This window comes from Falco peregrinus, chromosome 11 (genome assembly GCF_023634155.1).
Source record: "Falco peregrinus isolate bFalPer1 chromosome 11, bFalPer1.pri, whole genome shotgun sequence".
Lineage (NCBI taxonomy): Eukaryota > Metazoa > Chordata > Aves > Falconiformes > Falconidae > Falco > Falco peregrinus.
The window spans coordinates 7,681,822-7,696,391 of NC_073731.1; the positions used below are offsets into that span (position 1 = coordinate 7,681,822).

General features: G+C 43.6%; 1 protein-coding gene across 3 annotated transcripts in view; it reads left to right on the forward strand.

Annotated features, from left to right (window-relative positions):
* Nucleotides 1-246: 246 nt before the first annotated feature.
* The window catches only part of MACROD2 (mono-ADP ribosylhydrolase 2), an 892,420-nt gene continuing 878,096 nt past the window's right edge, over nucleotides 247-14,570 (forward strand). For 2 of the 3 annotated variants that reach the window (XM_055816689.1, XM_055816690.1), the window contains exons 1-2: nucleotides 249-517; nucleotides 5,032-5,148. In XM_055816689.1, the coding sequence (XP_055672664.1) occupies nucleotides 472-517; nucleotides 5,032-5,148 (163 nt within the window). In that variant the 5' untranslated portion in view covers nucleotides 249-471. Of the gene's footprint in view, nucleotides 518-5,031; nucleotides 5,149-14,570 lie in introns of all 3 variants that reach the window. The other variant, XM_055816691.1, reaches the window with a different exon arrangement.

Sequence of the window (14,570 nt, forward strand, 5' to 3'; positions counted from 1 at the left end):
CCGTCGCCACCGCCGCGCACAGCGGCCACTGTCGCACCCAAGCACCCCCCACACCTGCCCTCTCCGGCGGCCCCCCGCGTCCCCCCCACGTCTCCCAAGCCCCCCAGTGCCGCCGTCCGGCCCTCCGCCGCGCTCACGCCCCTCCTGGCCGGTGCATCCGCCGGGCCCGGTCCGCCGGCGGCGGCGGCGGGCGGAGCAGGGGGCTGCTGAGCGGCGTCTGCCGGAGCCAACGGGCGGCGGGGAGGGGGGGCGGGCGCTGCGGGGGTGTCGGGTTAGAGCGAGGCGTGACCCAGCTGACGGGCGCCGTGCGGAGCCGTGCGGCGGGCGCGGAGCCGGAGCCGGCGGGGAGCAGCAGCAGCAGCAGACAGCGGCGCGCGGCGTCGGTAGCGGTCGGCTCTGGCGCGGCGTCTCGTCCACCCCCTCGTGAGCCTGGGGAACCTGCAGCTCAAAGCCGCTGCCAGCCACACCACCATGTACCCCGGCAACAAGCGGAAAAAGCTCTGGCGGGAGGAGAAAGGTACTGCCGCCCTTCCCGGGGCCGGGCCCGGGCCCGCTTCTCCCGCCTTTGCCTCCGCGTTGGCCCGCGCGGGGGGTGGGTCCCGTCCCCCAGAGCCGCCGCCCCGCCGGGGGGTGCCCGCCGCCGGGCTGAGGCGGCGCGGTGGGGGAGGGGGCGCAGCGCTCTCCGCCCTGGCCCCTGCCCTCTCCCCCCCGGAATGCCCCCAAACCCCGCGCGCCCGGGGTGCCCCCCCGCCCCTCGGCAGCCCTCCGGGATCCGGGGGTGTTTCAGGTGGGGTCCGGAGGGGCTTCCCCCGCCTGGGTTATCGCTGAGTAACTTTGCGGGCGGGGAGCGGGGCCCTGGGGCTGAGGGGGCGCGGGGGGGCGGGGAGCAGCCCCTCTCCCTCAGGGCTGCCCGCCCCCGGGTCACCTTGTGGAGGCGTTTCAGGCCGAAAAGTTAAGCACATGCCGTCGAAACGTGCCTTTACTCGTTTTCATGCATATGTTTTCCAGGGAAAATGCGGTTTGTTGGTGTCACTGGTGCCGTGCACTTGCGTTCAGCTCCCGGTGTCGATCACCCGGGGTGACACGCCGGGGGTGTGGGGGATCTCCGAGCGCACCCCTCCTGCCATCAGAAATACTGTTTTTAAGCACCCCCACCATGTGCAGAGACTCTGTAAAACCCCAGTGCCAAACTCCAGAGCGTGAAAACCGTGGGATAAGCGTTTTATGTGGACCTTGCCACTTAGATACTTTGTATTCGTCACATGGAGAGCAGTGTAGAAATTAAAGAGAAATCGACGGAGTGGAAGTAGAGTATTTACGTTGCCTAGAAGGAAATGGCTTCCTGCCTGGTATGTTTACAAATAATCTAGAAACATACAAGGAGAGGAAAATAAACTGATCAATGGGTTCTATTTCAAGTTTTCTTTCTGTTTTTCCATCGCCCCTGTGACTCTGTGTGTATTTCAAGCCAAGAAAGCAGAAGACCAGCCTGAAGGATGGGATTCATCCCTTTTGTCTGTGGCAGAAATCAAGTGCGTGTTTCTAAGGCAAAACTGTTAAAACAGAAATAAACTGATCCCTCTGTAGGTTAGCTGCTCCTGACAAACTCCTCTCAAATGAAGTGAGTTATGTCGTATACTTTTTTTCTTTCAAAGCTGTCTTACAAAGCATGTTTCTGTAGTTACAGTGAGGCAACAAATTTCTACAAGATGTTTTAAGATTTTGTTTTCAACAGAGAAGATACAGTTCAGTCTTCTCAGGCATTGCTTATGTATGATCAACTATAACTGATTTTCCCTATGCCAAGTCCTTAATGGTGTGTGCCGTTATCTTCAAAACATGCTGGTTTTGTGCTGGGGGTAGATGGGGAAAGGTTTCTGGTGGGCTCTGGTGAGTGTTCCCGTTACTTGCGCTTGTCTCTTCTAGCTCTGCTGTTGTCTGTGTGAATTCATAGCCTGACATGTGAACTTGAACCCTCAGTGAGGAGGGTCTGGAGGGTAAGCTGGAAACCTGAGCTGCAGGCGTGCATTTGTTGGCTTAGTCAGCTGTGAGGATAGCAGTCTCCATCAGTGATGTTACTGAATGCAAACCAGAGCTCACAACTGCTGATGAGATTTTTCTATCCAGGGGAGCGTGTTTGTGAGTGCTATCTGGTCAGGACTGTGGTGTCTTTTTTGCCTAGTGAGAATGAACTGCATTTGCCAGTCTTTGCGCCAGGAACTGCTTTCCAGCACCATGCCGATGATGCTGGCCTTAAGTATTTGGAGTGAGGAGGGCAGAAAAAACTTCCGTGTTCATGGTTGGTGTTGTAGCCCTGTTGTGACTGTTCTTACCAGTTATCTCCTTTACTAGAGAGGAAAAGTACAGAAGCCAAACTTCTTTCCTTCCTACCCAGATTATACTTTTGAAATCAAATCTTTTGTTAGGTCTGCCTTTGTCTTTTGCAGATACTCCTGGACCCCTGTAAAGTGGGGGTGTGTGCTCGCTGGCTCAACTCTTCCCATGAAGCTCTGAGTGTAGTCATTCTCAGCCTTTTAGATTCTGAAGTAGTTTTTAAAAAGGAAAAGCACTGATTGCTAAATATTGAGTTCAAACCCACTGACAATACGCTTGCTTTTCTTAATTACTTTTTTGGTAATTAAGGGTTGGTCCGTGTTCTCCCAGAGTGGATCTTGCTTGAGGACAGCTGAAACAGAGTAGGGGTGGGACTGGAGTTGATTTCAGAGTCTTCGATACAGGACTGGTCTGCCTGCAGTCTTTCGAAGGCACTTCATAGAGCGACAGGCAGAAAACCGTACTTACAGCTAAGGCTGTCGGAAGCATTTTCTGGGGAGGTTTGTCTATAATTAAGACTTGGTTCTCGCTGCTGACTCGCAAGAGCAAAGTTTTATGAAACCCTCCTATAGGAGAGGAACATGCGTTTTGAAGGCACAGAACTGGGTCTGTAACCTCTTCAGCAAAAGGCAGTCAAACTTCCTGTGCTTGTCAGTCCCTCCAACCTGATGGGCACGCTCACGCACTTCCGGATTTGCCTTTCTGTAGTAAGTCTAACGTGCACATTAGGTACTTGGTGTTTTGTATGCTTGAAGATCAAGTAATGGAGTTAAGTGCATATCCGCTGTGCATAATGATGATCCTAATCACACTAGTTTTAATTTTTGCATTTGTAAATACCCAATTAAGATACCAGGCCTGAAAAATAGGAGATAAATGTTTTTGTCAACTTAAGAAATCATTAATACTGTCAAAAATATTAAAATAAACTTATTTTGGTAAGGGAGCCTGTGCTCAAAACCTACCATTACTAGAATGTGCTGATTGCAGCCTGCATATTTAGAAGACCTTGTTTTGAAAAAAACCCAATCGAATCCACTGAAAGTGATTTTTTTTTTTTTTAAGGTTTGATCTGAGAAGCAGTTTCCATGTTCAGTCCACTCACTGCTCCTTCAACTCAAGATGAAAATATTCTTTTCATGTCCGTCTAGTCCTTTGTGCCAAAGGCAAATAATACAAGTCTAGTCCTCCCCTAATCCGTAAAAACTCTTGAATTATCAAAGAGCATTTATTACTGAATAGTGTGCCAGGAAAAACTTACTATTATGGTAATAGTAGTCCAGTCTTACTGGTAAAGACAGACCCCAAAACTTGATTAGTGTACAGGCATTGTGATATGCTTGACAGTTTGGGTTGTGTTCCTTCCATACCCTTTTTGAAGGGGGAAAGCTCTGCATCTTGGTCTGAGCTAATACTGAGCACTGATGTGGTGGGGAGGGAGAAGAGGACGTGGCTGCAGAAGTCAGGTACAGGGTCTTGCTGAAGCACCAGCATGCAGTGTTGGGTCATTGGGATGTTTGTTTTTGTTTTTTTTATTATCTTAGGACTTAGTCCATTTATAGCAAGGTCTGAAGAATAGTGAAGTTGGCAGTAGCCATCATAATTGTACAGTCTTGGAGGCTTTACTTATCACAAAATGTCTGAAAAAAGTGGTGACTTTCTCAGGAGAAAATAACCATCCATATGTGTTTCAGTGGGGTAACAGTGTGTCATACTAATGCTCAAATAAAAATCCCTAAAGCTTAACCCATGCCTTTCACTTTAAACCCAGGTACCATTTCGTAGCACTTTCAATCCTGCAGTTGCAGTTCAAGCTGGTCTTGGTCTGCTTTTTAGAAATGTGTGTAGCCAGTGGATGGCAGTGAACTTTCCTAGCACTTGGGATTATGTTCAGCCAAAGTTTTCAAACTTGCTTCTACAGTGTACTGTTGGGTGTCTGACAGATACCCTAGTATTTTCTACAGCTGGTGATTTTTTTTTTTTTTTTCCCCCAAAATGGGATTAAATGCCCCTGGATGTGTCTAAAGCAAATGACAGAAATTTTCTCATGCTGAAGATTACATTGTTTGCAGAACAAAAAAACCCAAACAAACAGAAATGCCTTTCTTATCACTCTAGCCATCTAGAAAGTGACATAACATTTGCTTTTGCTCTAATTCCTTTTGTAATGTAGTAGTGCTTTTGTTAATTTTGTGCCACACTCCCTGCCTGTACTTGCTGGCACTGTTAAACTAATTTCAGTAAAGATGTCTCAGTTTTGGTCTTCCTAACTTTTTTTTTTTTTGTAATAGGGTTCTGGTTTACAAACGCAGAACCTACAGAATAGACTCTACCTGAAAACTCTATAAAATAAGAAATCTCTACTTAATAAATTGGATGTTAGTTCTCTGATTCTTGAATTCAAGTGACGAGAAGAAGAGGCACAGTAGTGATGTGGGGAGGAAGTCTGGACAGCCAAGAGTGCGTTGAAGAGGCATTTCTTTTTGCTGAACTGGGATATCCAGAAATAGGCTCATGCAGTTGTTTCGATGCACCGTGTTTAGCTCCTATTACTTGTAACTCATTGAATCATCCGTGCTTGGTTCTCTCAGATGGCATTTAATTGCATCAAGGACACTGAATTGGTTGCTACTTGGCTAATGTGCAAGAATATATGAAAGCTTGCAAAACTTTTTTTATTTCTCTTCCCCTAAACAGAGCGTTTGCTGAAGATGACCTTGGAAGAAAGGCGCAAAGAGTACTTAAGGGATTATGTTGCATTGAAAAATATTCCAACATGGATGGAAGACTTAAAAAATAAGAGCGAAACTGATGGTAAGTAAAACAGGGGAATAGTTTTAAATACGGACAATTCTATTTTCTCAGTCTGAAGTGACTTTTAGGAGGGCCAAGACTCAGAACCCATGTTGTTACTGACAGTGGCAGCCTGACATGGGGACAAGAGCACTTTGGGGGCAGGGGGAAAAAACCACCAACAGAACTTCTTAAAGCCTCACTGGTGTCTGCTGATTTTGTAGATATCCCCATACAGTCATAATACGCTGATAGCCTTAAGTGTGTAAAATAGCTGTTCTCTGCACGAGTCTTTTCAGATATTTCAGCAGTCAGCCATGCCTAAAGAACTTTGTCTTTGAAACTTAGTGAGCAGAATGATACGGGGAATCTGGGCAAAATGGTGTTGTTCTTGTAGGTGGCTGAAAAGTAGAGGGGAAGTGCGCAAGTTGTGGTGTTTTCTGAAAATCCAGAAATGGGAGAAGATTGGATTTGAAGCCTCTTTTATGGTCCTGCCTGCTTTCTTGGGTTGAGGAACATCAGCCTGGCCTGGATTAACTCCCCTTCTCTTGGCATTTGCAGCGTTATCACAGTTATGATCACTGGTAGAGTTGTTTAAATACTTGCAGTGAAGGCTGACCAAAAATGAGAACCCGATTCACTTACAGGATTATGTACAACAAAGAATTCTCTAACAGTGCCTCGTTCTTTTTCATCCACATGGGGGTGCGGAAGAAACTTCTGAGCTGGTTTCATCCTCCTTTTGTCTTTTTAGTTCTTGTTATCCTACTTGGCTGAAGCTTGTGATTTTTGGAGGAGGATCTAACTAGGAGACCTAAAGTGTTTGCTGCTTCTGCAGATATAGGACTAGTATTCTGACCCTTTTGTTATCATTAAGGGCAAATACTGGCCTGTGTCAACAGGTGTGCTGCGTAATCTTGTGACTGCAGGTGAACATGGTCTTTATGATAATACTTCAGGTGAGATGTGGCCTGGAACTAAACAACTGGTTTTAGTAAAATGGGAAAGCTGTAATGCCTAGCACAATCTGACAGATTTCCAGATGCCACTATCATAAACATCTAAAGGTAGCATATACCCTTAAAAGCATCTTTAATGAATTTTGGAGTGAAAATATGTCAGAGGTTCCTGAGCTCTTCAACACTGATGAGTAGTTTTACTACAACTGTACCCATAGACCTCTTTCTCCCATTAGAATATGCCTTTTGTATCTTACAACACAAAGAAGCCTGTCCAGCTAGAAGACAAAGGCTGCGTAAAAGTAAAAAAGATTATCAGACTTCTCTGAACTTCATTTTGGTGGCCTGTGGTACATGGGGATATGCAGTATATCGGATAGTTTAATTGGGAGACTCTCTGTTGGAAGAAGGGTTCGCCGGAGTCAAGAAGATGCTCAATATGAGTTACGCGTCTTGCTCAACTTTATTAGTTTCTAACACTACTTACATAGAACCGATACACATGCATATTCGTAAAGCAGAAATATAATTGGTTAGTAGTCTCTAAACACGCGCAGTTCTCACACCCCTAATTATCATGACTAAAATGAGCATTCTATTATCCATGTAGCTAATTGTGTTGCTGTGCTTCAGCCTTGTAGTTTGTTACTCCCTGTTTTCCCATACCGGTCCCTATCTTCCTTGGCCCTGCACCTGCTTTCCCAGCAGCTGTAGCTTGTTACAGCCACGGCCTGTTGGCACAATATAATTGCTTGGTCTCAGGATTGAAGAATAGCTCAAGGCTACCTTTCTTGTTAACTTCAGCACAGCAACTTCAGTACAATTCTGATTACAGGCCTATTCTAATACCAGGTCTGGATTGTGCAGATCTTCAGAGATTCTAAGGCCACGCTTCTGCAGCCATTCTTCTACAACTCTCTATCTGTTCTAGCCTAAAGGATGTTTTTATTCTAACTACTCTCAGGTGCTGTATAATACGCTGAAATTCACAGGTCTTACTACTTGGGCTGCTGCACGTGGCAAAGTGTGGACTTAGGTTGTGATTGCTGTTACACTTCACATAAGCAAAATGTCGGAGTCTAACATGTGGGTATTGAATCACGGCAGTGGTGAATTTATTTTCTTGTAGCTGCTCTTGTGTTCTTTCTGTTAGTAACCAGTACACTGCAAAAAATGCTGGAAGGCAGAAGTTGCACTGAAACACTCCTCTGCTACTTGAAGCTTTTGTTATATTGTACATTCAGGAGAAAATATCCATAGTCACTTGTTTTCTTTGATGTATTTGTTGTAAATAAGCCATGTGGAATAGTGAACTTCTAGAAGATTAGACTGCTGAAATGCTTCCACACGTCAACTGATCAGTGCAATTAAATATGTATATTAATGTAACTGTTAACTGCAGTTGCTTCAAACTTTCCCTTAAACATTGACCTCACTCTGAAGGTATAGAGAGTGTATAAGAATTGTATTTCTGAGCTGAAATGTCAAAAAATTAGAATTTCTAAGTCTTCTTGCTGATGTTAATGTCTGCTCTGTGTACTGGTACATATGGAGGGCAACTGGTACCACCTAAATGAGACTCTGGAGAGAGCAAGTGAAGCTCCAGGTACAACAAAATCGGTGATGACTTGGCAATGCCATGCCAAGTTCTGATATTTTCTTCAAGTGAAAGGCTGCTATTGGCAGTGACAAACTAAAGAGGTCTCGAAGGGGGGTGGTGGTGGTGGGGAAATCCTCTGCGTGCTTGACAAGCCAGAACAAAAACTGATCGGGAAAGTGGAAAGGGTTCTTTACCATTTACTTCCAGCACTGTATACAGTGAAAAAAATGACTGATTAGTAAAGTGTGGAGTGGCTGTTCAGGAAGAGTGATGAGGAGAAATCAAGAAAGCAACCAAGAATAAATAAAGTGAAGCAGGTGCAATCAATCAGCTGCTGGAGTAAGGAGAAGGGGAGAGCATCTGGGCTGGCAATACTCCCTGTAAATACTCAACTGGAGATTAAGAGTCTTCAGTACTGCACAAGTTTTTGTACTGACTGTTAGGGGGAAAGTGCGTGAACAATGCAAAAGCTTTATGGTACCCATTTTTACCACACTGGAGGGTGTTAGGAGATTCCGGTTAGGTATGCGTTTTGTTATAAGGAAGTCTAACAAAAGAGTATTGAAAAAGCTCTGTGCAGAACTACTGAAATCGACATGTCCTATAAACTTCAGATTGTGAAGGAGCCAACCTGACCCCCATGATATATTTGCATGCTCCTTATTGACAAGTTTGGAGAACATACCTTAGTTTGGGGAGGAAAATGTTTCTTCCCCACCCTTCCTCCTCCAGCCTTTGGTATGAAGTTTGCGTTCAGAACTAAGTTCTGAAGAAAACCAGTAAAGCTTGGAGTAAGTTGATGTTAAGGTAAATTTGAGCAAGGCTGGAAGTCTGTAACAGAGTGATGTGTAACAGTTTAAAGGCTTCTGAGGAGTTAAGTTAGGGAATCCTCTATGGCAGCTTTGTCTTTTCTTACAGCAGCAAAGGTGTTTGAAAACATTTGGAAGTTGAGAGCAGCTGCGTATAGGTTTTGTCTTTGTTTTGCTCTTTTGTGACTAAACCAAAAACCTACAGGTTTTGCAGTTCTCATATAGACATGACTAGTCATAAGAAATTAAGCTTCTGTGTATGTTGACATGGAACTCGGTCAATATTTCTGATAGTTTTGGTATTTTTTTTTTTTGTGGGGGGAGGAGGTGGGGTGTTGCAGCACAATGTGGAATGCAGGGACTAAGCCCAATGCCTCCTGCTCTGCACTGAGGGAAGCAAGCTGACGTGGATATGTGCATTTCCAGCAGGACTACGTTGCCAACACCTCTGGGTTTTGGCATACAACTTGCCAGGATGCACAAGTGGACCTCGGAGATGAAGTATCGTAACACTGCCCCTTTTCCTTCCACTGCTGTTATTGATAAGTGGTCCTCTTTCATGTAAGAGGAGATGATAGGAAGGGAAAAAAATTCTTGTTCTTGAAGTAGCTCTGTAAATATAAGCTTTCTTTGGTTTAACTGCATTTTATTAAGGAAACGAAGAATTGTCCACTTTGGGAACAAAGAATGAACCTGTCATACAGGGCTGGATAGTACGTATATACTGTAATCTGTCATTCCTCCCACTTCTTATCCTTCAGATAGACCAAAGGCAGACACATCTCAGCTGTTCTGTTATGTACTTTGAAGTAGAGATGCTTTCTGACAATATGAGAATAATGGACTTGTTTTCTGAAGCTCTGGATTTTGTATATCTGTATTTCAATGCTATTTATTATATACCACCTTATGCTAGGCATTCATCCTGTACAACATTGGCTGCTTGTGTTTTGTGATGTGTGGTGAATAAAATGCCACCATGTAGATGAATAACTAGTGCTTTTTGAAGTTAAATACATGTATTAGCTTTTTCTTGGGTACACAAGATGTCTTTACTCTTCAGTGGGGAGTATGAGAGATTGCTTCAGAAAACTTTTCCTTGAAAGCTTTTTGAAAAATCAGTGTCTTGGGAATTCTGCTGTCACAGAGTTTTGTGTCACTGGTAGAAAAATGTTTTGTTGCATTACTGGGATAATTCAGAAAATGGAATAAATTATATAGTTTGAACTCGAGGCAGCCGACAGTCCTGCTGACTCTAACAGCCTCTGGGATTCACTGGTATAGCAGGGGTGCCAAGAAAACAGCAAATTCAGATGATGGTTTAAAGATCTTTGCTAATGGTAAGGACTAATTTGATTGGATGAAGTTAAAACGTTAGGACACAGTAACTGTTGAGGGTTTTATTTTTGCTTAAATGCCATGAAAGATCTGCAGTCCTTTTTCTAAGCAAGTCTTGAAGTATGTTTAGATGTTTTGACAGCCTCTGGATTTTCTTAATCTGCTGTCTTTTTAGAAAATCGTATGGTTCAAGATGTATTTGAATTAATCTTACTCTGAGGGCTTTATGTGTAATATTTGATTAATAAAAGCATCTTTGTACTATGAATCTGTAGTTTTCTAAATAGTCAGTGAGTGGACACGATTATAGAGACAAGGCATCTAGATAAGCCACTCAGAATGCCTCATGCTGGAAAAAATAAGTGTGGTAATACTGAGCTTCATTGACCAGCATTTGCGGAGATGGTTAACTAACCACAAGTCATACTGGGTTCTTCAGAGCATCTCTTGTGGCCCTGTTTGATGTGAGTATCTGCCCTGTGGGAGCTATGAATTAAGGTGACAATCATCAAACAGCTGTTGGAAAGTAATGGCACTATGAAGCAGCGGTGGAATCCAGCCAGACATCTACAAGTGGGAGATGGCATCTCTCTGAACTACTCATTATTTTCAGGGAGTTATACAGAAAAAGAAAGTAGGTTCTGCTAGAACGTTAAGATTGTCAAAAGTTGCCTGACAGTCAATGATTCTGTCTGTAATAGCTATGTGAAACCAGTGCACTTCAAGACCATCCCCCCACCAGAAAAACAAGTCCATCAGCTTGCATTACCTTTTTTTCTTACAGTGAATTTAACAACTGTCTTTAGAACAGATTTCTAGCGAAGTGACAATGATGAAAGTAAATCGAGACATCTTAGCTCAGTGTAATGCTTGCTATGTGTCAGTCAGAGAAAATGGTTCTTTTGCTACTGAAACTCTTTGTGCTGTGAACTTAACCAGACAGTTTTTCTGCAGAGTTGATGTAGAAAACTGCAATAACTTGCCTGCCACAGTTCAGGATCTCCTGCTGTTAGCTGTGGCCTTGAACATGAGTTTGAGCTTTCACAGATTTGCAGCTTTACTTAAACTTGTGCTATACTGGGTTTTGTCCTTACTTTTCATATAGTGGCATGCCACTCTGTTACTCATCCTAAACATTTTATCGCAAGGCCTCTTGAAGGCTAGTATGTTTAAGGTTAGAAAGCTGTGTCATTTAGAGGCATGTGGAGACTACTGCTTATTAATTGTTGTGTATAATAGCCTGGGGAGCTCCACGAAAAGACTAACATCTGTGGCTTCTATGAATTGTGTGAAGATCACAGTAATGAAATATTTTGGATACTTAGGAAACTATAACGCTTTTTGTGAAAGTGGCTGTGAATCAGTTTACTCATTCTGTTGTCTCTCAAAATTATGCATATGTTAAGGAAGGAGCAAAGGAATTGCTGTGGTAAAAAGAGCAAACAACGTTTACAGCTTATTAGTCTGTACTAAAGTTATCCAGGAGTCTGTGTGCCCATGGCGTAATGCAGAGTGACTTTAAGGCAGAGATGGCTTATGTTTGGCTACAACAGATACCAAAGGCTGCCAGAGCCATAGGGGGTAACTGGAGCCTGGTGTGCCTTGCTTCTCCCAGGTTTTTGGCTGCCCTTTGGGGATGTGTCCTGAACAGATGCAAAGCTGCAGAGTGGTACAAATCTGACCATGTGATCTACTGACCCCTCACATCTTTCTGTCTTTCTAAACACATACATCAGCTATTCTTTTCCAAAGATAACCTTACACAGCGCAGAGAGGGGAAAAACTCTTCAGGTGCAAGTTTCCTTTAGTGTAGACTGAGAAATAACCTTTGGGTGTGGGTGGGTGGTTTGTTTCTAGAGGCAAGTATTCTTCTGTAGTTAGTAACATCCCTGACTGAAGTGGATAAAGCAGCATGTGTAGTATGGCGGGGGGAAAAACTACAGTAAACTAAAAGAACCAATATGTATTCATTGACCTTGTAATTCCCTAGCGAACTGTCTGTTTATAGCATTTATAGGGTGGATTAGCCGTCAAAGAAATGACGTGCATGTTAGTTTTCTTTAAAATATTTTTCGAGAAAAATAAGAAAACACTTTTGCTTTCATAAAGTGTGTGAAATGATTATTAAAAAGCAAAAAATCAGCTCTGTTTATATAGATGAACACAGAATCCAGTGTGGCTAATCCTCTCCCTAAGGAAGTAAATCACTTGGTTTTGATGTAATTAAGATGATTTCTTTTTAAGCTGCTGTTCCCTGATATTTTTTAACAAGTTAACTTCTGCACAGCATAAGCTTATACAGGTACTTGATAGAGTTATCCTTTTGTGGCCCTTTTGCGTGCAGCTGTGAGAACACTCTTGTCACTGGTGGCAGCCAGCTCCTCAAGGGGAAGGAGTTAACCGTAGGAAAGGATGCTGCTCTCAACAGTAAACTAGTATCCTTATTGAAGCCCCACAAGCTCTCAATGTGTTTTAGAGAGTAATAGTAGGTGGAGATGCAAAGGGAAGTTAAAGATGTCTATGCCAGAAAGAATATTTCTTAAGAATGTTACTAATGGGCTGGTGACATGATTCTTGACTAGGTTAATAACTCCCACTCCCAAGTTTCTTTCCTATGCAACATGAGGAACAATCTTATTTTTGTAGCTACTGAAGATCGCTGTGCACTGAAGTTTTGTACAGAGGTCCCTAGGTAAGTACCAACCAGAATTAGAAAGTCCAGATGATGCAGCATGCTGTCAGCTGGCAGGCTTGTTCAGAGTGTGAGGAAGGATGGCTTTAGCAGCAGCAGTGCTGTGTGTAGGTTGGTACGCACTGTTCCTCAGAAATTGTTGAGAAAGTTTAGGGTTTCTAAAGTTCCAGTCAGGAGTTTTCCAGTGGCTGACTTGTCTCATATTCAAGACTACTAAGGGAAAGAAGAAGAATTGTAACTTTTTGAGTGATAGTTTAATACAGGGGTCCTCAAACTAAGGCCCACGGGCTGGATACGGCCCCCAGGGTCCTCAATCTGGCCCCTGGTATTTACAGACCCCCCCCCGCCCCCCCGGGGCTTGGGGGGGGAAACCAGGCAGCCGCAGATGACTGCCTGCCACTTCATCCACGTGCCGGCCCCCTGGTTAAAAAGTTTGAGGACCCCTGGTTTAACATATGGAGGAAAAAAGCAGTAAGTTATACATCTTGGTCTCCAGTAGTTTGTGTTGATGTATACGTTTGTCTTTTCTCCTTTGAATAGTTTTCCCTCTTTTTGTATATAAAGGATGATCTCCTTTTGGGCTTGGGGATTGCAGGATCAAATCCTCAAATTAATTGCTTTGCTCTACAAAGACAGTTTCAGTATGTCACCTAGTTTTGCCCAGTATGGTAACTTGGCTAAAGCCCTCATCTATAATTTATGATGGATTGCGGCATATGTTCTCACAGTCTTTTGCAGACAGATGTGAGCCAGTGTGCCAGCCTGACTAGAAGCCACATGTCTATGATTAGGTAGAGGCCAAGATCAAGCTGTTAAATCGTACCAGTGTCATTGCTTACTAGTGTAGACCTGTTGCCCAGCTACATGACTTTTGGATGTCTTTGTACATAGGTGGGAAAAGCTGACATCATCCTGCAGAAGACTGGGTCTTTTGATAAGACAGTAAGAGGCTGGTATGGCTTGTCTTAATTCACTATAGCATAGATGTGACAGACGTTTGTGAAGGTGCTGAACTGTTGCTTCAACTACGTTTTGCTGCCTGGGGCTAGTAGTAACTAGTGATCACACAGGATGGGCCTGTCAACTGCTCTCTTTATGTGCAAGACTTGCATCAAGTCTGGAAATTAACCACACGTAAGGATACATATTTAACTCCCATGATAAGGTAGGCGGATCACTGATGCACTTCAAGTTCACTGAGCTCTGTTTGGATGATTTTAACCAGCTTTCATGCGTAGCTGCATTTGCTTCATGCACACTTAAACACTTCATTACACATGTGTTAAAAACCAAATGATTGGAAACCAGATAAGCTTGGTTTCCCTTTTTTGGTTTACTAGAGCCGAACTGCTTGCCATGTAGAAATGTCTCTAACAAATCCAACTAACGTCCAAATAAGTTGTTGTAGTATTTCTTACGTGAAGTGATACATGACTTTGTGCAAGGGTGTCTAGCTGATGTGCCATAGGAAAATCCAGTTGATACAGAGTGCCTCAGCCCCGTAGGAAGTGCTACGTACAGGTGTGTTTGTTACGATGCACAGAAAATGCTCTTCCTTGCTGGAGAGAAGGCTTAACAATCCAGTTTAAATATAAACTTATATTTTGTGCTGCTTTAAAACCCACTGAAATTAGTTTTATGCATGGCTCCATTTCTCTAAGAAATATTGCTTGTTTAAATGCAGGGGGAGAAGCATAATGTTTGTGTACAGAAGAGACACTGAGACTTGCATCTGTTGTGTGTTGACTTGGCATGTTTGCAGAAGTCGCAACGGCATTTACTGAAGTTTCCTGATGTTTGTTTTTTTTTGTGAACAGGATACTATAGAATGTACAACCAGCAAAATTAAACCTCTCAGCCTTGTGCTAGTAAAGCCAATGTGTTTATTTGTGAAAGCGGATGTAGTTGTTAAGGTGTGCTTTTGCACTAATAGCATCTCTAGGAGTTCACAATCAAACACTGAGTTAGAAATGACTGCCCTGTAGTTTACCAAGGGGATCCTGTCCAAAAGACTTGGTCCATCTATAACGCAGATATGCAGAAAG